Consider the following 23,299-nt stretch of genomic DNA (forward strand, 5'->3'; position numbering starts at 1 on the left):
CTTAGTCTGAACCCCTGATTCTAAATCCCTAAGCCCAAATCCTAAACCCGGCCTTGATAAAGGGAAATACTGTCCCCAACAGCACCAGCTCAGAGAGCACCTTTGCGTGAATTTGAACAAGGTGCCCCCTACTGGCAGCATGTGGTCTTGCATGACTCGAGAAGAGCATGGGTGGCTTCAGTTCAGTCCTTCAGCTGGGTGCTCTTGCACAGTGCGCAAACTGGGCAACTGTACGTGAACCACCTTCTGCTGCCAGTAAGCCCCTTTCTTAAAGAAATGCAAATTTAAACAACAGTGAGACCCTTTTTACCCATCTGATGGGCAGAGATGATAAAGATAATGACTAGTGTTGGCCTAGCCATTTTTCTGTAAAAGCCCAGATAACAAAAACATTTTCAGCTTTGCAGGCCACATGGTCTGTGACAATTATGCAACTGCATTGTACAGCAAAAGCATGGTCTGTATAGACTGCAGAGAGTGGTGGTGTTCCAATAAAACTTTATCCACAAAAACAGGCTTTGGGCTGGATTTAGCCTTAGGGCTGTACTTTGCTAATCCCTGGCCTAGAATACAAGAAACAAGGCTTCTATACTTCATTGATGGGGGTGTAGATTGATTCAACCTTTCTGGGTTCTCAATTGGATAGGGCCCAAAACTTGGGCTCAAAAATCTAACATTTTGTCAATTGTCTGAAGGAAATAATTGCCCAAAAGCAACTGGATAAAGATGTTCATTATAACATTGGGCATAAAAGCCAAACATTAAAAACAACGTACATGTTCTTCTATAAGGAATTTGTGGAATTAATGATAGTATAGCAACATGTGGAATATTATACAATCCACACTTTTTCATGGAAACGCTGCCCTTTATATATTAAGTATAATGATACAGTATGAGACAGTATATATAGCGTGACCTCGGTTATGTGAAAGAAGTCTAGGTGTTTATGCATAAATGAGTTTAGAAGGATACACCTAAACTGTTAAGGGTGGTTATCTTTCATTTTGATTTTACAATGAACAAATACTATTTTTTTTTTTTTTTTTTTTTTTGCGGTACGTGGGCCTCTCACTGCTGTGGCCTCTCCCATTGCGGAGCACAGGCTCTGGACGCGCAGGCTCAGCAGCCATGGCTCACGGGCCCAGCCGCTCCGTGGCATGTGGGATCTTCCCGGACCAGGGCACGAACCCATGTCCCCTGCATCGGCAGGCGGACTCTCAACCAGTGTGCCACCAGGGAAGCCCAACAAATACTATTTTTATAATCAGAAAAAAAGGTTTCCATTTTGGAGATAAAAACTTTAAATTGTAACATTCTCCCTTTCTTTTTTTCTTTTTTATAATTTTTATCGGGATGTAGTTGATTTGCAATGTTGTGTTAATTTCAGGTGTACAGCAAAATGAATCTGTTGTACGTATACATGTATCCACTCTTTTTTAGATTCTTTGGTGCCTGAACACCTGCCACCTTCTACCCCAACCTCATTTCCGTCTGGACCCTCGGCGGACATGGTGTGTGCACGTGTACACGGGTGTGTGTACATGTGTGCATGCATGTGTGTTTACCTGTGTGTGTGTGTGTGTGTGTATATGGGGGGTCCTCCCCGGCCCCCTGGCCCACCACCCTACCCTGCCTGGCCGGGTCTCCCTGCAGGGTGTGATTCTGTGCTTTGGCCTGTGTGTCCGGGGCCAGGTGAAGACGGTGCTGAACGTGCTCCACGACTTTGAGGAGAGGATCCAGGAGTCGGAGCAGTCCCGGCAGATCGGCGCTTGGCGGGTGAAGCACCCTTGCTCCATGGTCAGGTCTCCGGAGGCCTCTTGGAACAGTGTTCTCAGCCCCCAACCAAGGCTCTTACTAGATCTCAGTAAGAAATTGCCCTCTGTGTCTCCTTCACCAAAGTGAAGTGGGGAGTTGGGCCCAGGCAGCCAGTGGCCAGCCTCTGGAGGCTGCCCCTCCCAGCCACGGGGCACAGTGCCCTGGGCTGGCTGAGCCCCCAGTGGGCAACCACCTGGAGTCACCGATGCCTCCAAGGTTTTGGCCTTGACCTCGGACCCTTGCCCTGGGGGTCTGGTAGTTTGGAAGGAGAGAATCGGGAGTGTCCAGGCCTTTCTTCGGCTTCTCCACAGAGTGGGACCTGAGGCCTGGATTTCTTCCACTCAAGGCCTGGAGAGCATGGGCAACCCTGCCCCTCCTTCCACGGTGGGTTGGGCGGCCTCTAGCACCTCCTCCCAGGAGAGCACGGCTGAGGCTTTCTGTTCCCACTGGATCCCCAGCGACACAGGAACCCCTGGCCCAGAGTAGACGCTTGTCAGGTGAAGGTGTGAAGGAGGACACAACAGCCTCTGTTTAGGGGTTCCACACAAACCCCCTGCTAACGGGGGGTCATGGCCCTGGTCTGACTTGCTCATTACTGTACAGCCAGGACGTAGCATATAGTAGGTGCTCAATAAAGATGTGTTGAATGAATGAATAAATGAGTGAGCATTTCAGGCACCCAGGAAAAAGATGAAGGAACAGACACCGCCCCCCCCCCCCCCCCGCCGCCAACACTTGTTCTTCCCCTTCTCATTGGCCTCACAGAAGGACCATCCCTGGAGGCGGGAGACAGTGAAGGGTGCCCTCATGGTGATGTACAGCTGCGTGGCCTCGTACTGCCACCCGCAGATGCTTCTAACCCACGTGGACAACCCCATCACTGCTAAGGTCATTCACCACGACTCCAGCAGCTGCCAGGTATAACCCCGGGACGCCATGGACCCACAGTGCCCAGGGGATGCTCTCTTTGAGCCAGGCTGGCGGAGAGGCGCTCTGCATCGTTATCTGGGCACTGCCAGCCCCACCCAGGAGACAGCCAGGAGTCCTACCGGACACCCAGCATTTGGGAAGCCCATCGCCCCAATCTGTGCTGTTCTCTGCTGCAGTGGGAGGGGGGAGCAGCCCTCCCGCGAGCGCTGGGTGGGATGCTTGTGGGTCCCTGAAGACAAGCCCCCCACTCTTCCCAGCCCCTCGCACTCGCTCCCTCACCTCTGCCCTCCACCCTGACACCTGACCCAAGCCCTTTCATAAGGGACAAGAATGGGCTTGTCTTCAGAGATGCAAAGGGACTGGCTACTTTCTTGGAAAGGCAAGGAGGAGAAAACACAGAGAATAAAGGAGAAATGACTTTATTATTATTGTTTTGAAAACTGTGGTAAAGTACACATCACGTGAAATTTGCCATCGTAACCATTTGTAAGCATGCAGTCGACTGGCGTTAGGCGCGTTCAAACTGCTGTGCAACCATCACCACCATCCATCTCCAGCACTCCTCGTCTTCCTGAACTGAGACTCTGTCCCGCTAACACCAGCTCCCCATTCCGCCTCCCCAGCCCCTGCCCCCGCCCTTCTGCTTCCTGTCTCTATAAATTTGACACCCCAGGTATCTGGTATAACTGGAATCACACAGTGTTCATCCTTTTGTGACTGGCTAATTTCACTGAACATAATGTCCTCAGGGTTCATTCCTGCCTTAAAAGCAAAAACGATTTGATGTCCATAACTTATTCTGCCTCTGTGGGACGCACAGGGCTCAGAGCCCCTGGTCAGTGAAGGTGTCCCCTGACCGGCCTTGCTGTCCTCGGGCACAGCGTGGAGGGGTTCGGGGAGGCAGCACCTGCTGGGGGGCACTGGAGGGCTGTGCCCTGTCCAGCACCTGGCCCACGTCTCCGCCAGGTGGCTGAAAGGCAGAATGGGGCTAGCCATCTCTCAGAGCGCTCCTGGCACTGCCTCTTCTTTGGCATGGGGAAGGAGCATCCTATGCGGCTGCAGGGTCTGGGGCGCAGGCTGGGGCTTGGGGTCTTCGGGGCTCCCTCACAGCCTGTCCCTCGTCATGGTCTGGGCACAGGACATCCGCCTCAAAACGGCCTTCATGAAGAGTGTGGTGCAGGTCACCGACGCCGTCAAGACCATCAAGGACCTGGAGGACTTCCAATTTGCCCCAAAGGCGACCCTTACTGCATTATCATGGTAAGCTGGGTTGGGGGGCTTCCTCCATCCTGGGCGGTTTGGGGGTTCTCACTCTGCTGACCGGCTTCCCCCTGGTCAGAGGTCCTGAGAGCATCTGAGGCACAAGGCGGCAGGCAGGGGTCTCTGAAGCCCCCCCGTCTCAGTTCTGCTTTGATCCAACTGAAGGAGTTCTGGGTATGACATGCGTATGTCCGATAAAGGGTTTCACGGCCAGGAAACATTCCGGAAGCCAGAGCTGAAGACCCTTCCCCTCTTGGGCCCTGATTTGCCACCGAGGTGGCTGGTTCAGGGCTGGGAGACAGAGGCCCATGGGCTCAGCCCTGAGGTTTCTCCATAGGCGGGACCGGGGGACAGGGCTCTGCTGTAAGCAGGACAAAGCTATTTTTGCACAGAACTTTGTTAAGATCTAGAAAGTGTCAACTGTCCAAAGGCAAGAGGCGGTGGCAGGGGCCGATGAGACTGTGGGGCGACCACTGTCCCTCGTCCCCAGGCCTCCCCACTCCCTTGCAATGTCTTGGTCCCTGGAAATCGCTCCAGCTGCATTGGAAGCAGCCTGGACGGAAGAGAGATGCGGGTAGAACAGGAGGCGCTGAGAAGGAAACAAACATTCCTGCTCGGGGCTGAGCGCTACACGCACGTGTAATTTCACGCCAGCCTGGCCCAGCCCTGTGAACCAGGCCCCCAAGTCCTCATTTTACACGTCAGGGCTCAGGCGGGGGACGTGACCTGCCCAAGGGCACACGGCCAGTAAATGCCAGACCTGAGTGAGAAGCGGCGGCCCATCTTCGCCCCACTCCTTCCACGAGACTTTGCTGCCTCCGCTAAAATGTCAAAGACCAACTGATGGTAAAAAGAATGGAGGCGATATGGGGTGTTAGAGCCCGTCATACAATGTCAGGTTCTCCTGGCTCTAACCCTGGGAGTGCGGCTGCCATCGTGGTCACTGTTGGCCCAAGCCCCTCTCTTGCCCATCCCAGGACTCTGGATGGCTTGACGGCTCACTGCCCTGCTGTCTGGGCAGGTGATCATCAAGGCAGAACCAACTGGCAGACTGGTTTCTCCAGTGCAGACCATGGCCATGGATGCCCTCTCGTACTTGAGGTGAGCTGGGCCCCTAACGAGGCCCCAAGTGCCTCTCTGGGGTGGAGGTAAAGTCTGAGACAACCCCTCAGTGCTTTTATGGGGAGGTTGCACCTCCTTTGCCCTCCCTTTTTGCCTTTGTAGCTGGAGTCTTGGGTGGCAGCTCCTGGGGCAGAGTGGGTCTTCCTAGGAGATGGGGGTCTGCTTCCACCTGCTCTTTTTTTTTTTTATAATTCTCAGCCGTATTTCAAGTCGGGCCCTTCTCCTTGGATTGGGAGGTGAATGGCAGGTGGGTGGGTTGTCCTTTGGTCCATCAGGGGATGTTTTGAGCTAGAAATCACACAGTGACACAGACTAGCACAGCCAGGAGATGGCATCCTTCAGGCCGGGGTGGGCTCAGTCAGGAAGTCTGTTTGTTGATACGGTATTGATACAGTTAATACAAAGTAATAGGATGCCTGATGGTTGTCTTCCTGGAATTGTGCATCCATTGGTGGGGCAGGGGGAGTGGGAAGAAGTTAGGCGTTTGTAAAATGAGTACTTGAGGTGGCTGGGTCATTGCTAGGAATTCTTCTATTGGGGCAGATTCGTATTCATATTCGGCCCATAGCAGAACTATGTGTCGCTTTAAAAGGGTGTACATAGGCAGATTTTATTTTATTTATTTATTTTTGGCTGTGTTGGGTCTTCGTTGCTGTGCGCGGGCTTCCTCTAGTTGCGGTGAGCGGGGGCTTCTCTTGTTGCAGAGCATGAGCTCTAGGTGTGCGGGCTTCAGTAGTTGTGGCACGTGGGCTCAGTAGTTGTGGCTTGTGGGTTCTAGAGCGCAGGCTCAGTAGTTGTGGTGCACGGGCTTAGTTGCTCCGCGGCATGTGGGATCTTCCCGGGCCAGGGCTCGAACCCCTGTCCCCTGCATTGGCAGGCGGATTCTTAACCACTGCACCACCAGGGAAGCCCTAGGCAGATTTTAAATAAAATTCACATACATCCGTTTAGGGACTTGGAGATAAGAAATGCATACACAAGGAATTATAGGTCAGAGCTGAGTATTTGTAGGTGAACCACAAAGGAAAAAATCTAAGACCAAAAAGGGGGCTACTAACAAGATGTGATTCAGCTGATGGGCTGTCAAGGGGCTGAGCGTGGGAGTTGGCTTTTGACTTTTGACCTGGGCTTACAAGAGATGACTGGATTTGGGAAGGAGCTGGAGGTCCCAGCAGGGTGAAATATAGGAGGCACAACAGAGCCAATGGGGAACCTGTGACAATTCCGATACCCTGCCCCACTGCAGACCTTTAAATGATTCCTGGAGCCAGGCACGGCCCCTGGGCCCCTTAAAAAGCCCTCCTAGGAGTCTAACGTGCACGTAGGCTTGAGACCTATCTATGAAGTGGACAGAAAGCGAGAATGAGCTCGTGTGCATCAAGCAGCTAGCTACCGCCCCTGAAGGTTTATGAAGACACACGTGGCTGGGCTCCACGCCTGAGTTTTTGATTCAGTAGCTCTGAGGTGCAGCCGTAGAATTTGCGTTTCTAATAAAAGCTCCAAGGGGCTGCTGCTGGTGGTCCAGGAATTACAGTTGAAAACTCCCGGGCTGGGACCAGCCTGGCAGGCAGAGCCTATGGTTGTGGTTCAGTGAGGACCAATGGAATGGTTCTGAATAGGAGAGGGGGAGGCTCACAGCAGGCAACAAGGAGAGAGGTGGCCTTGGACCCCTGAGTCTCCCGCTCAGTCACAGACAGTCCCTGGCCACCGGTGGGTGGAGCCGGGGCCCTTGGGGAGAGACGGTTGCCTGAACCCCCAACCAGAGGAGCTGGCCTCTCCCTCATTCTGTGACATGCCTCTACACCCCAGACTGGGCAGCGGGTGGCAGGGTCTCACCTCTCCACCGACCACTCCTCTTGTCACTTCCTTCCCTAGCAAACTGAAGCCTTTCTACTCCACAGAGGAAAACAGTGAGCTGGTGGAGATTAGTATACACTCTGTCATTTCTCTCCAGCCCCCAGGAGAGAACGATGAGTCCATTAGGGTGGGTCCCTCTGGGCCACCTCATCTGCTGGGTCAGGACTTAGAAGTTTACGTTAACACGAGCAGTGCCGAGAGCCTACCATCCTGAACCTGTGAGTGGCCAGAGGCAGCGAAGTGCAGCAGGCTCTATCAGTAAGTGTAAGGTGATGCTAGCTGCTGTAACAGATAAACTCCGAAATCTTCATGGTTTTACGAGATGAAAGTGTATTTGTCACTCACGTGAAGTCCAGTTGGCAGCAGCAGTGGAGAGGGGGCTGCTTCGTGCAGTTCTTCAGGGACCTGGGCTGACAGAGGCCTCACCGTGTCTAGTGCGTGGCTCCAAAGGTCCCTGTGGGTAGGGATAGCCAGCTTGAGAGAGAGGGCCTGGAGGATTTATGAGCTGTGTTGCCTGCCTTCCATTGGCCAGAACTCAGTCACATAGCTCCACCTAGATGCAAGGGGTCCTGGGAAATGTAGTCCCTGACTGCATGGCTGCCTCCCAATAAGGCTGTGGAAAAGCAGGACAATCTTTTGTGGACAGGGAGCCATCTGTGTCTCAAGGTCCTGGCCCTGGATGAGGGGTCAGGAGAACTGGGCTCTAGGAATTCGGTTTCCTCCTTTGCAAAATAGGCTCCTCCTGAGGTTGTCTTATACGTCACATGAGAAGCTACGTATAAGGAACTCGATCTGAGCAGAAATCAAAGGGCGGTTATCAGGCCATCTCACACTCCCTGGTGTGGACCGGCACAGAGTCCTGGTGTGTGGCTGTGTGAGCCCCCATTGCCGCCCAGTTCTCCCCTCTCTTGGCCACAGACCCTGTATGTGAATGCCCTGTGTGCCCTGGAGCAGCTGATGGAGGGCCTTGTGCAGAGGCAGCTGGACCCCAAGGGGCTGCAGGAGATGGTGCACGTGAGTTGCCTGGCAGAGGGCGAGGAGCCAGGGATGGCCACCCCTCCCAGAACACTGGCCTGAGGGCCAGACTCTCAGTGGGAAACAGGGGTATGCATTAAAAATTGATTTGGTAATTTTATTTAGATAAAACTTCAAATTGGCTGAAAAGTTTTGAGAATACTACAAAGAACTCCTGTATACCTTTCACCCAGATCCACGATTCTTAAATATTTTTAATATTTATTTGTTTATTTATCTATCTGTTTGGCTGTGTTGGGTCTTAGTTGTGGCATGTGGGATCTTCACTGCCACATGTGGGATCTTCCTTGCGGCATGTGGGATCTTTAGTTGCGGCATGTGAACTCTTAGTTGCGACATGTGGGATCTAGTTCCCTGATCAGCGATCGGACTGGGCCCCCTGCACTGGGACCTTGGAGTCTTAGCCACTGGACCACTGGGGAAGTCCCCAGATCCATGATTCTTAATATTTTGTGACATTTTCTTTTTCTCTCTCTCTTTTTTTTCTCATTACACACACACACACACACACACACACACACACACACACACACACACACACACACACACCATTTTGAATCATGGAGAGTTAGCTGTAGACATCAACAACAAGAATGTTCTCATATAACAACACAATATTCAAAATCATGAACTTTAACCGTGATACCATGCTATACTCTAATCTACGTTCTATATTCATATTTCACTAACTGTCCCAATTATGTCCTTTACAGTTATTTCCTCCCAGACCCAGGACCCACTCTGGATTATGAATCACATTTCATCGTCATGTGTCTTTAGTCTTTCTCCGTCAGTCTGGAACAATTTCTCAGTCTTTGTCTTCATAATCTCGGTATGTTTGACGTGTGCTGGGTGGGTTTTTTTTTTTTAAATTAGACTGTTTGCTTTCTTATTATTGATTTTTCAGAGGTTGTACCTATTCTGGAAACAAGCCCTTTATCATCTATATGATTTGCGGATATTTTCTCCTGGTCTGTGACGTGCCTTTTCATTAATTTCACAGTGTCTTTTGAAGAGCAGAAGTTTCTAATTTTGATGAAGTCGAATTTATCATTTTTTTCTTTTATGGATCATGCTTTTGGTGTCATGTCTAAGAAATCTTTGCCTAACCCAAGATTTTCTCCTAGTTTTCTCCTAGAACTTGGTATTTTCAGGTTTTACAATTACGTCTGTGATATATTTTGAGTTGGTTTTAAATATGGATCAAAGTTTATTTTACTTTAATTTTTTTTGGCATATGGATAACCAGTTGTTTCAGCACCATTCATTGGAAAGACTGTCTTTTCTCCATTGCAACCTTTGCATCTTTGTCAAAAATCAGTTGACCGGGGGCTTCCCTTGTGGCACAGTGGTTGAGAGTCCGCCTGCCGATGCAGGGGACACGGGTTCATGCCCCGGTCTGGGAAGATCCCACGTGCCGCGGAGCGGCTGGGCCCGTGAGCCATGGCCGCTGAGCCTGCGCGTCCGGAGCCTCTGCTCCGCAACTGGAGAGGCCACAACAGCGAGAGGCCCGCGTACCGCAAAAAAAAAAAAAAAAAAAAAAAAAATCAGTTGACCGTATAGGTATGGGTCTATTTCTGGACACCTATTCTGCGCTACTGATGTTTTTGTCTGTCTTTATACCAATGTCATCCTGTCTTGATTACTACAATATTATATAATAAGTCTTGGAATCAAGAGCAGAGAGTATAAGGCCACCGACTTTGTTCTTTGCTGCTATACCCCACAAATATTGATATGTTGTGTTCTAATTTTATTTTAGTTCAAAATGCATGTCAATTTCTCTGTCACTTCTCCTTTGACTCATGGATTATCTAGAAATGTCTAAATATTGGAGAGTTTCCCAGAGATCTTTTTGGTTTTAATTCCTGATTTAACTCCATTGCAGTCTGAGGACATACTTTGTATAATTCGAATTCTTTTAAATCGACTAAGACTTATTTTGTTGCCCGGGTACGGCCTATTGGTGAATGTTCTGTGTGTACTTGGAAAGTATTCTGCTGCATTGGGTGGTGTGTTCCTAAATATCGGTTAGGCCAAGTTGGCTGGCAGTGTTGTCCAAGTTTTCTATATCCTTTCTGATTTTGTCTTCTTTTTTTAAAAAAATAAATTTATTTAATTAATTAATTTATTATTTTTGGCTGCGTTGGGTCTTCATTGCTGCACGCGGGCTTTCTCTAGTTGCGGCGAGCAGGGGCTACTCTTCGTTGTGGTGCGCGGGCTTCTCATTGCGGTGGCTTCTCTTGTTGTGGAGCACAGGCTCTAGGCGCGCGGGCTTCAGTAGTTGTGGCACGCGGGCTCAGTAGTTGTGGCTTGCGGGCTCTAGAGCGCAGGCTCAGTAGTTGTGGCGCATGGGCTTAGTTGACCCGCGGCATGTGGGATCTTCCCGGACCAGGACTCGAACCGGTGTCCCCTGCATCGGCACCACAAGGGAAGCCCCTGATTTTGTCTTCTTGATCATCAGTTGCCAAGAAAGAGGTACTGAAGTCTCTATCATTGTGGATTTGTTTATTTCTCCTTTCGGTTCTATCAGTTTTTGCTTTGTGTTTTGTTAAGCTGTGTTATTAGGTGCATGAACATGTAGGCCCTGGGGTGCAGGGTGGGCTGTGCTCCTGGCCTTTTTACCTCCAGACAAACATTTGGAACAAAGCCAAACACATCAGCCAAGCAGCTTCTTGGTGAGGATGCTGGGGCTGCTCTCTCTTTGCTCACAGCCTCATCTCCCTAGTGGGGCGGGGAGGTGGGGGTGGGCTGCTAAGAAATCAGAAGTATCTGGAACCTCCCAGAGCTTTGAAAGTCACACTCTGAGTGGGAAAGACAAGGAGAGCAGTGATGGCCAGGAAAGGGCTGGCCTCAGGATTTTAACGTCCCCTTCTGTGTTCCGGGCTCTCCCCATAGCTCCTGGAAAAGTTTGTCTTGTCGGAGAAAGAATGGGAGCGGGAGAAGGCGATCAACCTCCACCTCCATCTCATGCACATCTACGTCCAAAGCGTCGGTGTCTGCGTGAGTCCAGGAGCCCCCGCCCCCCCAGCCTGCTGCCCTGACACCCGCAGGGAAATGCCTGTCTGTATCCCAGAAGAGGAAACACTTTGGAAATCAAGTTCTGCCCCCCGGAGAGTCCCTTGGGAAGAGGCTGCCTCACTTGGCAATGGCGAAAGAGACCCTGGGAGATGCTGGCCCTGGGGCTCGGGGGTGCTGAGGAAGAGGGTGGGCCGGGTTTGGTGTGGCTCCGGGTTCTGTGAGGCCTGAGGTTCACACGGGGTGAGGACTCTGTAAGGAAAAGGGGCACACAACTATGAATACCATACTGCTTAGGAAAGTGAGTATTTACTTAGAATGAGAAAATAAATCACTACAAAATCTCAAATTTCACAAAGCTTGACAAATACCACTAACATCATGAAATCTAGACAAGCAACAAGGGTTTTTGCTGATCGAGCACGTGGCACAGCTCCACGAGACCTCTCTTCCTACATTTGCTGACCTCGTACTCTTTGACCGTCTGGTCATCAGGGATGGCGTTGGCAGGAGGACGATGGTGTCCTGGAGCCGGGGTGTGGGGACAGGACTCGCATCTTGGGGCTGGTGAAGAGTGAGAGCAAGGTGGGCAGGCCTCCAGTCCTGGAGCACCATTGAGTTGGGACCCAGGCCCAGTAAAGCGAAGCTGGGGCCAAGACTAGCGCTAAGTGACATTTGAGGCCAGGTCCCGTGCTGAGTGCACCACCTGGATTCTCTGTCGCAATTCTCAGGTCACTCCCTGAAGGAAGGGGCACCGTCATCATCTCTGAAGATAAGGAACAAGATGACCCGAGGCTAAGAACCTACCCACGTCACACAGCTAGTGAGCGGGGAAGTCCAGATTTGAAGCCAGGGCTCACTTATAGGAGCGAGGCAGGTGCCCAGACATAGCACCTGGCCCCAGCCTGACAGGGTGTGTCCTGGGCAGACGCCTCAGATCTTGGCTGCTCGGCCTCCCGGGGCCCAGCTGTGGGACCTGGGGATGGAAGCTCGGGCTTCCCAGACGGGTGCTTTCAGAGCAGGGTTCACCCTCTCTGGCCACTGGTCGCACTGCCCTTGGTGTGCTCGGCCGGACAGAGCGTGTGAGCCTTGAGGTCTCCCGTGCCTCAGATCCCTCTGCTGCTGGGGCAGTTTGGCACTCTGGCCGGACTCATCGCCCCATGCACCTGTGACTCGCACAGAACCCGCCTGGCCTCCATGGAAGCCCTTTCCAGCCTCCTGGATCTTCATGGTACGGAGAGGGCACCGACAGCAGGGGTGTCGGCTATGGGGCTGTCCTGGAGGGGAGTGTGGTCCCTCTGCATAGACAAACAAGTGTGACCAGCAGGGATGGCGGAGGGGGTTCACAGCTCACTGGGAAGCCATGGAAGCTTCTGGAAGGAGAGCCTCCTTGGGTCACCTCGACTCACTGAGGGCATGTGCTGGGCACTGAGGGGCCCCAGTGGGACAGGGTCAGCTCACAGATACCAAGGATGCGGCAGAACTGGCCAGCGATGAGCTCAGAGGGGGATGCGGTGGGGAGACCTTCAGGCGGGGAGCGTTGACCTCTGCGGTGGCCGCTGGAAGTTGGCAGAGCACCCACCTGAGCTGTGCACAGAGGGGCGAGGCAATGCGTTAGGTTGCCCAGATGCTGGAGGGTAGTCCAGGCCTGTGGAACCAGGGCGCCCCGAGGGCTGGGGCAGGAGGCCCCCACGATGGGGACCCTTTGTCCTGACCGATGGTGTCTGAAATTGTATTCCCACCAGCAAGCCAGACCTGCCCCTCCTGGGGTGCTTCCAGGGAGTTGGAGCTTGTGAAATGTAAGGCGGAGCTGCAGGGCTCGGACGTGGAGAAGGTTTTCGGCGCGTCTTCCAGAATCGCCAAGGTGACGAGGGGAAGGTTGTGTGGGCCGTAGTCTCTGGGGGCCTGGGCCACCTCTGGGGGCTGGGACCTTGCTCAGCCTGGCTGCTCAGCCCCCATCCTCTTCTGGGGGTCATGGCTTCCACGGCCCTTGGTCCACCTCACGCCATATGTATTTAAATGGCCTGTGATGTGTTAAGATCCCTACTGTGGCGCGTGGCATATGGTAGGTGCTTAAAGGACCCCAGCTGTGTTCTCGTTGTCCCTAGCATGTGCTACACTGAGGGGGCTCCAGAAAGGATTGAACACGAGACCCTGCCCGCAGGTGTCAGCACACGGGCAGGCTGCTGGCACACTGGTGACTGAAAGTGTCCAGAGCCATCCAGACTCTCAGGGTTGCAGAGCGATGAGGTCTCTTCTGCCTCAGGGGCCAGAGGGGGCTCTGTGCAGTGGGAGGCTTGTGCGTCGGCAGCGAGGCGCAGGGCACACCCCGAGGGAAGGCAGCGAGGATCTGGGGAGGAGCTTCCTGCGTGGAGTTCAGTGGGGTGGGGGCAGGGGACGAGGAAAGGGAGGCGTTGGCGTGCATCCCTGTGGCCTTGACGCTGAGCGACATCCAAGCAGGCCTGTGACTGAGACGCGAGAGGCTGGGGGGCTGGGCAGCGGGGAGGAGGCTGGAGCAGCGCTTTGAGAGAGGATGCGGCTGGGCTGGGGCTGTGACATGGAGCGGAAGAGCGGAGACTGGCGGGCAGGGGAGTCCTTGGGCTTGGTTGTCGGACCCCGGGAACAGCCTGCTCTGGTTGTAGGTGGCGTGCTTGCAGTTTAGCTGCGATGAGGTGGCCCCGCTCGTCCAGAAGCTCTGTGAGAACATCGGGGCCATGAACCTCCAGCATGACAAGGCCTCCGTCACCTGGATAGGCACCGTCCTCCAGATGTGGGCCAAGGAGCTGGAGGACACGGTGACAGGGCTGTGGCCGGGTCACCTGGGGCCTGCGGCTGCCTGGTGCACCCAACCTAGAGGGCCGGGCAGGGGCCCAGCCCCGTGTGCTGAGGATTCTCCAGCCCCGCCCCCAAGTCCATGGTTGTAAAGAGGAGGAGGAAGTAGGGTTCTAGAACAAGAAAGACTATGTTGAAGGTGACTCGGTCAGTAAGTGGACGACGGGCTGGAGGCCCGAGGCTCGCTCTCCTGGAGCACAGCCCCTCCTGAAAATTGGATAAAATCCTGGAAGGGACCAGAGGATGCATTGGAAGGGGTGCTGAAGGTTTAACCTACCCAGCGTCCGCTTGGGCAAGAGAAGGGGTGTGCGGTGGGGTGAGGGCAGGAGGTCCATGAGGGCCGGGCTGCCCGGTGATGCCCCACCCCTTCCCAGGTGGCGGAGATCCTGGGCGCCATCCTGGTCCACCTGCTGGTAGTGGATCACCCGGACGTGCGACACCCCCTCATCGAGGGCATCCTTCTGCTGGCGCACTACCACCAGGAGATCGTCCTCACGTCCCTCCTGCCGCAGCCCCTGCCCACGGAGAGGTGGGTGCCCTGGGTGTGGGGTCACCCAGACTGTGCCCGACTCGCCGCCGCCGGCGTGTCCCAGAAGACCGGGGCCCGTCCGACCCTGGGGTGGGTCAAACCCTCTCCTTGCTTCTCCGTGGGAGGTGCAGCCTCTGGGAACCTCAGACCCGGAGCCTCAGCATTACAGCTGCATCCTATCAAGCTGGAGTTCGGATCCCACAGTGTCTTACGTGTCCTGGCCACGGGCTCTGGGCTCTCCCTTCTGCAGTCCTTTCCTCCCTGAGGAGGACAGAGCTCCGGGCCGGATAGACCACAGGACATGGGCCCCAAGGCCCGAGCAGACTACTGGAGAAGCTCCGCTCTGTCTTTCCTCCTTTCCAAATGGGGCCCTGAGAGGGAAGTGACTAGTCCAGGTGCCCAAGGGATGAAATGACAGAGCCTCAGGCCCCTCAAGTGGCCTCACAGTAAAGCAGTGCAAACCCTCCTTCTTGCGTCATTTTGATGAACAGTGCCCAGTCCCTGTGTCTCTGTCACAGCACCGCACAGGCAGCTGGTAGGATCTCACCAGTCTAGGGAGTGAGTGTGCTGGGATGGAACTGGAATTCCTTGAGCAGGGCCCAGAAAGGGGTGGACAGGCGTCGCCAGAGCAGCAGAGACCAGGGAGCAAAGGGCAGCCTTGAGACTTGGTGGAGAGAGACGTGGCAGATGGCACAGAAGATGCTGTGAGCAGAGAAAAAAGTTTCGAGCACAGGTGTCAGATCCAGAATCTCCCGGGCTGCCCTGTGTGAAATGCAGGCCTGGCTCTGCCGTGGAGCTGCTTCTCATAAGGTCAGCCCTGCCCCGGGTCCGGGTAGGATGGCAGTGCAGCAGGTGGCTTGATGTAAGGAGAGTTAGCCCCTCTCAGCAGTGCTGAGTGGGGCCTCTGGCTGGCTGGCTTTCACTGTATTGGTTAGCTATCACTGTGTAACAAATTGCCACCAACTTGGGAGCTTGAAACTGTTAACTGGGGTGTTAACTGAAGAAATAAATGACGGATGAGTGTATTAATATAGGTCACACTCACCTAGGATTTCCCACGTATTTCCTCATCGGATCCTCACAGTGGCCCTATGAGGCAGGTACTGGTGTCGCCCTCTTTTTACAGATGGGGAAACTGAGGCTCAGAGGGGTTGAGGCACTTGCCAGGGCCCCACAGCTGGCAGGCGGAGGAGCCCAGAGCTGGTCCTGGGAGTTGGGGCTCAGAATCCTCTCCTGTTCACAGAGAGACAATTCCGCACACTGAATGTCATCACACGTCCTGTTTCGTGGCTGAGAAATGGGCCTCTCTGAGGGGTAATTGTAAGAAGTTCTCCTTTCCAGTTCATGAATGTCCCGATCCTGTACCAGGAGAAGCTGCTGAAGCCGGCAGTGCTGATGCTGGAGAAGGGCGTGGACCAGGACGAGGCCCTGCGGGTGCTTTCCCCGCGCGCCCTCGGCAACGTGGCCCTCCGTGCCCCCAAGAAGGTCTGAGGGGCCGATGCCGGTGTGTCCCGGGGAATCAGGCTCGGGCTGATGGCTCCCGTGCCCCCCAGGTGAGGCAGTACCAGAAGCTTTTACTGGAGAAGTGCCTGTGCCCCCTGAGGGGGCCTGTGAGCACCACCGCAACCTCCGAGGGCATGGAGACCCTGGCCAAGGTCCTGGCTGAGCTGCGGGAAGGGGACGTGGGGTCCGACTTCCATGCCGTCTCTGAACGGTGCAGAGCCTTCTTTGATCACATGAGTCCGCACTGGAGCCTTGCTCAGCCCTGGCCCTCATGGGGGCCCCTCAGAAATGGCTGCTGAGTGGACGAGTGGCCACTTCTAATCCCCTAAAGAAGAGACGCACCCTGGAACAAAAAGGGGTACAAGGTCTGACGTGTTGCTGATGTTTCGATTGGCTGATCATGGCATCCGATAAAAAATAAAATCTCTTGTTCTAGAGCCCATGGGATCCTTCTCCCCGATTTTAATTCCTCGCAGCCACAAATGCTCTTTGGACAGCTGTGGCATGCGAGATGGGGACTCCGCTAGGCGGCGGTGAGCAATCAGATGCAGCGCGGCCCTCATCTAGGGAAGAGAAGATCACAAACACCAGAATAACGCCCAGTCCCGAGAGCCCTGCAAGAGAGACTCCATCCTGATGGAATGACCCAGAAGGCTTCGCAGGGCCCGAGGCATTTAAGAGGGTCCACCTCTTAATGGCTGTGGTTTTGTTGGGCTTCCTGCTTCCCAAGTTTCAGAAATTGTTTGTCCACCTCCGCTGCAGGAGAGCGAGCTACTGCGTTTAAAAGCCTTCGTCCTCTTCGGGAAGCTGGCAAAGGTGGTCAGGATTTCCAAGAAGCATTTCTTCAAAGAGGAAGTGAAGAAAGCCTGGGTCCCCCTCATGCTGCAGGATCCCTGCTCCAGTGCAGCCCAGGTGAGACACACCTGGGCTTTGTGTACAAAGTCCAGGGCCCGCTGTCCCTAAAAGGAACACACGCTTTGGGGCTGCCAGCCCGGCTAGCTGGGGTGTCCCCTTCCTCGCTCAGTCTTCCCGAGACCCCAAAGGCCATGATCTGCTGGTTCCTCGCGCCAGGCTGGGAAAGGCACCAGTCGAGATGACCCACAAACCAGCTTATTGAGGAATCTGGGCTCTGGGGCGGGGGGAAGCATGGTGGAGTTTCCTTCTTCTCCAGGGGCCTTCACCAGCCGCCCTTTCTTTTACCAGATTCTATAAGTTGCTTTCCCTTTTGGGAATTATGACTCGGTCAGGTTTAACACTCACCTTAAATCTGTCCTCTCTGGCTCCCTGTGGGGCAGGCTCGTGCTGAGGTTGCCGGGAGGACTGGAGGGTGCCTAGCTTTCCCACCCCTTTTCTTCCCCTTCTCCGAGGCCCGGCTGCTCTGTTGCTTTGGGGCTGGGGGAGGCCCACACCCCCTCGCTTAGCTCCCGCCTCTCAGGCTAACACTGGCTGCCTGGGGACACACGTGTACGGAGCCCCTCGCCCCCTGTGCCGCCCATGACCCTGACCTCTGTCTCCCTGCTCCCTGTCTCCATCTGTGGACTGGGGAGGGGATGGTGGCTGAGATGAGGGGTGGTCCTGCCGCCCCTCAGGAGCCGTGGGGATGCGGCTGGCCCCAAACGAGGCGTCCTCAACAGAGCGTGATCAACTACTATCTTAACCCCGCTTCTGGGGCCACAAGCTTAGTCCCCTCAATCTTGCTGCTGAGAGCTGAGGCTTCCACGTAGGGGTGGGGATCGAGGTAGGAAGTGACAGCACACCCAGAAAGGTGACCGAGAGGGTTTCATGAAGGGGCCACAGAGAGGAGAGACCAACACGGCTTGGGGCCCCAGCGGGTGCTGCCCGTCCTACTCCCGGGGGAATAGAAACCCCAGCCTCCCTCCCGGCCCTCCAATCAGCATCTTCCTGTGCCTAACCCCGCCGGAGGCCGGAGACTGGGGGGCCTGGTTGCTGCAGGGCACAGGGACAGGCAGAACCGGTGGAGGGGATCCGGGGGGATGAGAGAGCTCACTCCCATCGTGGCAATCGCAGCCAGGCCCCTGACCCCAGTCTCCTGGAGGGGCAGGTCCCCGGCGGGGCTGCTGAGGGCGCCAAGGTGCTGGCCAGTGGCTGAGGGGGCGAGGGTGGCTGCACCTGCTCCCAAGGGGTTTAGTAACTGTGCACACAGGCGTGACACGGGCTGGGGGGCCTGGGTCGCAGGCATCCTCCCAGGGCCCACCAGCCCGCCCTTCTTTGGCTCTCTGAGGCTTTTGGGGGCCGCCCTCGAGTTTACTGACGGAACGCCAGTCCTGGCAGCCCCACCCCTTGTGTGAACCCCCTGGGTCTGCCTGACGCCTCCCCTGCTGTCCTGTCCTGTGTCCCTCTAGGCCTGTGTGGCTACCATGTTTCCGTGTGTGCACTTCTGGGGCTGGAAGGCCCTGGAGAGCTCCTCGGACCAAAGTGATGCCATTGCCCCCAAGGACATGACCAGTTTCCAGATAATCCTGCGCTCTGTCTTGGTGAGGAAGCTGAGGGGGGATGGCCCCATGGGAGGTGGCCCCCGGGGGCTTGGGGCTTCATCCTGTGACCTTGCGTTCACCTTCTGGACGTGCGGTGTTGAGACCAGCTCTGTCCAGCAGAAAGAGAATGCAAGCCACATACATACCCATTTTAAAGATTTCTGTTAATGTGAAAAGAGGCGAAACCAAATTTAATAGTAGATTTTATTTAACCCAGTAGATCCAAATCATCATCATTTCAACATGCAATCAATATAAAATTATAAATGTCATGGTTTACCTTCTTCGGGTAGTGTCTTCAATATCCAGGAGGCACTTTACACTTAATTCAGACTAGCCACATTTCAGGTGCTCAAGGACCAGGTGTGGTCAGTGGCTACCATATTGGACAGTGCAGGTTGTGGTTGTGTAATCTCTCTGGGCCAGAGAAGAATAACTGAAGACTGAAGGTCCTTAAGTTGCTCAGCTACAAATCTGCTGTGTGACTTTGATATGTGCACTTGCCCTCTCTGGGCAGACCCTTCAGCCTCAGACAGATGGGACTGTTCTTTGTGAGCAGCTGGTCTCCAGGACCTCATCCTCCATGGCTCTGGGTGCCACTTGTTTTTTGCAGACTCAGAGAAAGCCTGCCGTTCTCTACAGCTTCTTGCTAGAAACAATGACGTATGTTAAAAGTAACTTGTCAAGGATCAGAATCGCTGCATGTAACCTGGCAGGTGAGCAGGCAAGTGTTTCCTGATGCAGGAGGGAGCTTGAAGGCCATCAGGTCAGACCCAGACCTGGAGCAGGGGGACAGGTGTTGGGACCTGGGTTCAGGTGGAAGTCCCTGTCTGTGTGTCCCAAGGAGCTTCCTACATGCCCTATTCTCAACTAAGCATCCTCAACTAAACCCTCAACAGGGACCCTCCTAAGGTGAACCCAGATCTCTCACTGACCTAATATTCGTGTGATGAACATTTCCTGGCTATCATTTCAGGAATCATTATGAAGCAGATGTCTGCACGTTACCTTAAAAATCTGGACTTTCCTACATTACGGAATTGTAAGTAATGGAGACTCAAGTATGAGTCAAAAATGAGTCCACTAAGCTCATTTGGGAGCTTAGGGAAACTGCCTGAGGGGAGAGGCAGCTGACCCTGGTTGTCTTTGGGGGTAGGGGTGTAACCAGGGCACAGAGAGGTGGATGAGCGGGACGTGCGATGGGCTTTCCAGCAAGACAGCTCTGAGGGCTCCCTGTGCTCTCTGCCCGCTCCCTGCCACACGCTTTGATGAAATAACTCGCCCTGATTCATATGGCTGGTCCACACAGCAGTTGGGTCCTGTGGGTGGTCTTTCTGTCCCTATTGACGTAACGGAAGCCCCCAGAGATGGGAGATGTGTGTGGAGACGTGGCTGCACTTGCCACCTTCTGAATTCACACACAGTGGGGTGAAGTCCACAGCCCCTGTGAGCCCCTCGCCCCGCAGTCAGCTCCCCGGGCAGGGCTTTCATCAGCACCCACTGCCCAGGGCAGGCGGAGGGCGCGGGCCTGGCCTCGAGGGTCCCCATCCTCTCCTGATTAAGCTCGCTCTCAGCTCTCCAGGAGCTACAGCTGGACTCGGATCCTGGGGTCCGGAGGGCATCCCTGGAGACTCTCACAATCTTGGATACCTGTAGTCATCACTGGCTTTTGGCTTCACCCTAAGGAATTTCCTAGGTGGTCTGAATACAGAATGTACCTGCCTCTCCCCAGCGTGCCAACCCCACCACGGCGACGCAAACCACTTTTAATTTAGTTTGTAAGAAAAGCATTGTTCTTAAATAATCAGTGTCCCTTTCTTTCCTCCCATTGAAATAAACCTCCCTTGCCATTTGGAGAGCAGGTTCCTGACTGTAAGGTGATGTCGCCCCAGAGCCAAGACAGTGGGACAAAGGGCAACTTCACTCCCGCTTCCCCCGAGTGTGTGTACGTCCGGCAGCTCCTCTCAGCCCAGAGGATCTGGAGACCCCCTTGTGTCTTCACCGCATTTCAGCTCCACAGTTCCACCCATGTGGATGGTGTGTCCATTGCCAGGCACTGTGCTGGGGTAACCAGAGGAGCCCAGCTGCTGTCTGGACTCTGCTTCCAGGGACCCCGCTCTTAAAGGGACAGGAGCCATCTACCAGTGACCATGATACGCATCATGGTGAGTGAGGGCGGCCGCCAGTGGGGGCAGTGCTGGTGCCCGTGCAGCGCACAGGGAGTGTTCACAGCCAGGAGGTAATCCGGGGGGGGGGTTTCAGAGAGGAAGTAACACCACACCCTCTACCCTCACCCTTTCCACATCAGGGCCTGCTGGACCAGGATGGGGAGGGACCCAGCAAGGCCTGGAGCAGAGCCCAGCAGAGGGTCAAGAAGGAGGAATTATCTCCAAGCCCAAGAAACAAGCAGGCACCACCCTGGGCACCATGGGCGGAGGTGCTGAGCACCCGGAAATCAACCTGCACCAGAGGCTTCTGGGAAGCGTGCTCTCACACTGTTTGGCGGCTCCCGTGGAATAGACAGTGAAGTTATTTCCCGCCAAGTGATGAAGATTGTTGCTGCCGGAAGACTTGAGTCCCACTGACACAGTTGAAAGGGATGTGCCCTTCGGTACAGGTCCTGGGGGAAGCCATACAATTGTAAAATCAGGTCTCTGATCAATTCCCTTAATGCCCCTGCGAAACATTTCCAGATGATTTATTGACCCAAACTCAGAAAGCAAAAATTTAAGACAACATAGTATTGTCTTAAACCTACCCTAGGTTTTCCTTTAAAAGTAATAGAAGCCAGCAAAAATAAAGCATCAACTTTTCTATGTTAAAATATATATTCTGTACGATAAAATATCATAAAGTTAAGTCGCAGATGGAAGAAGTTACTTGCAATTTATATAAAACTAGATTGATTCATATAATTGGATTGGCATACAGCATATGCCCACATCAGTAATAGAGCAAATTAAAAAGCAGTGTCATGAGAGTGCTTGAAAAGCCAGGCCCCCCAGGAAGGCATGCGAACTGCAATGCTGTGCATTTCACACCCACAACAGTGGCGCTGGCTAGTGGCAGCGGCGTGGGGAAATGGGACCTTTTATTATTGCTGGATGGAGTGCAAATGGGATTAGGCATTTGGGAGAGGACTTTGGCAATAATTATGGAAGTTGAAGACATGACCAAGTCACCTCTGGGTGGGGCTGCAGGTAGATCTGCACATGTGCACAAGGATGGTGGCTGAAGAGTATTCTTAGCAGCAAACACCCAGTGGGACAGTGGGACACACCAGCTTCCTAAGGAACTCTACAATGAGACCCATGTTCATCAGTCAGCTCCTGTCAAATGCAAGCACCTCTTGGTGAGACAAAGTTGCTCAGTGCATACAGCCCCGAGTTATTTATGTGAGTTAAAAACATATACCATTCTGTATAGTTAATGGGGTCCTTTATTGGCAGATCCTATAAATTGGCTGAGAGGATCTAGCCAACTTCCTCTAGGCCCTTCTGCCACACCTTCCTCCCCTAGGCGATACAGCATCACAAACTCAGTTTTCCAGCCTCTGGCAGCTAGGCCTGGCCAGTGAGACTTCAAACGACTGCTAGGTATGGAGGGCGGGGGAGGGAGGCCAGGCACAAGCAGTTTTGGGCAAGGATGATAGCTTTCCTGTTGAAGGAGAAATGGGGGTTGTGCTCTCAGGAAGCCGCAGGCACGCGGGAAAGGTCTAGAATTGCAGGGCCATACCCATCCGGTCTGAGCCAGCAGTCCCCTGCCAGCCCGTACTGAGGGAAAATGAACATCCTGCAAGGTGTAAGGCTCTTGGCCACACTCTCGGCTCCAGGCAGTGCAGGCCCTCCCAGTTCACAGGGCTCTGGGCTGAACGTGGCCCCCCAGATTCACAAGTGGAAGCTCTAACCCCCAGTGTGATGGTAGCTGAGATAGGGCCTTTGGGAGGTAATTGGGTTTGGATGAGGTCACAAGGGTGGGGCCCCCATGACGGGATCAGTGCCCTCCTAAGAGACACCAGAGCTCCTCCTCTGTCCACATGACACGGCAAGAAGGTGGCTGTCTTCGGGCCGGGGGTCCTCCCAGAGCCCGACTGTGCTGGCTCCCTGATCTCAGTCTTCCAGCCTCCAGAAACAAACTTCTTTTGTTTAAGTACCCAGTCTTTGGTATTTTGTTACGGCAGCCAGAGCTGAGTAAAACACACAGGTAATGTCCTAGTGAAACAAGATGTGGGTGGAAAGCATACATCAATACAGGGAGAATGGTCACCTAGGGATGGAGGGTGGGAAGGAAAGGTGTGCAACTCAATCTCATCTCTAAACTTTTACTTAAAAAATCCATTACACACAGCAATATATTAACCATTTACTCAGGATGTTGGTACATGGGTTTTGTCACTGTGTTCTGAGTACCTGAAATATTTTATCTAAAAAAGTCACTGTCCAAGGCCAAGTTATAAGGGGGGAATTTATACTCGGAGATCATTGAAATCCCACCAGAGAGAGATGCGAGAACCAGTGAATTGCCAGAGCTCCCTGCGTTCCTGGCGTCTACCTTGGCCCATTCCAGTACAAGCCAATAAGCCCTCTGTACCTTATGGTGGCCCAGATGAGGAACTGTCTCTACAGCCCATTCCAGTACAAGCCAATAAGCCCTCTGTACCTTATGGTGGCCCAGATGAGAAACTGTCTCTACAAACTGAAAAAACAAAAACAAGAATTAAAAAATTTAAATGTTATGTGTATCAAAAATATAGACAAAATTAAAGGGCATAAAAATTAAAACAATCAATCAAAAACCCCCCCCCAAAAAAAAGAAAGTCACTGTGATATCCTATTATAAACAGCTCCAATAAAAATCATGAGGTGTCATGGGTGCTGAGTGACTACAAGTGTGTTTTGGG

General features: G+C 53.6%; 1 protein-coding gene across 1 annotated transcript in view; it reads left to right on the top strand.

Annotated features, from left to right (window-relative positions):
- Positions 1 to 20,083, top strand: part of MROH2A (maestro heat like repeat family member 2A) — a gene marked incomplete at both ends in the record, with an annotated part of 31,825 nt that extends 11,742 nt beyond the window's left edge. Inside the window, 22 exon segments of the mRNA XM_079924377.1 lie at positions 83 to 230; positions 1,444 to 1,514; positions 1,657 to 1,779; positions 2,584 to 2,736; positions 3,887 to 3,995; positions 3,998 to 4,008; positions 5,030 to 5,109; positions 7,006 to 7,114; positions 7,906 to 8,001; positions 10,921 to 11,025; positions 12,151 to 12,271; positions 12,786 to 12,904; positions 13,683 to 13,835; positions 14,247 to 14,491; positions 15,179 to 15,233; positions 15,743 to 15,886; positions 15,955 to 16,137; positions 16,667 to 16,816; positions 18,268 to 18,399; positions 19,013 to 19,115; positions 19,376 to 19,441; positions 19,974 to 20,083. Of these exon segments, the coding sequence (XP_079780503.1) occupies positions 83 to 230; positions 1,444 to 1,514; positions 1,657 to 1,779; positions 2,584 to 2,736; positions 3,887 to 3,995; positions 3,998 to 4,008; positions 5,030 to 5,109; positions 7,006 to 7,114; positions 7,906 to 8,001; positions 10,921 to 11,025; positions 12,151 to 12,271; positions 12,786 to 12,904; positions 13,683 to 13,835; positions 14,247 to 14,491; positions 15,179 to 15,233; positions 15,743 to 15,886; positions 15,955 to 16,137; positions 16,667 to 16,816; positions 18,268 to 18,399; positions 19,013 to 19,115; positions 19,376 to 19,441; positions 19,974 to 20,083 (2,586 nt within the window).
- Between the last annotated feature and the right edge of the window lie 3,216 nt (positions 20,084 to 23,299).

Source organism: Stenella coeruleoalba (assembly GCF_951394435.1).
Source record: "Stenella coeruleoalba genome assembly, chromosome: 6".
In the NCBI taxonomy this organism is placed as follows: Eukaryota; Metazoa; Chordata; class Mammalia; order Artiodactyla; family Delphinidae; genus Stenella; species Stenella coeruleoalba.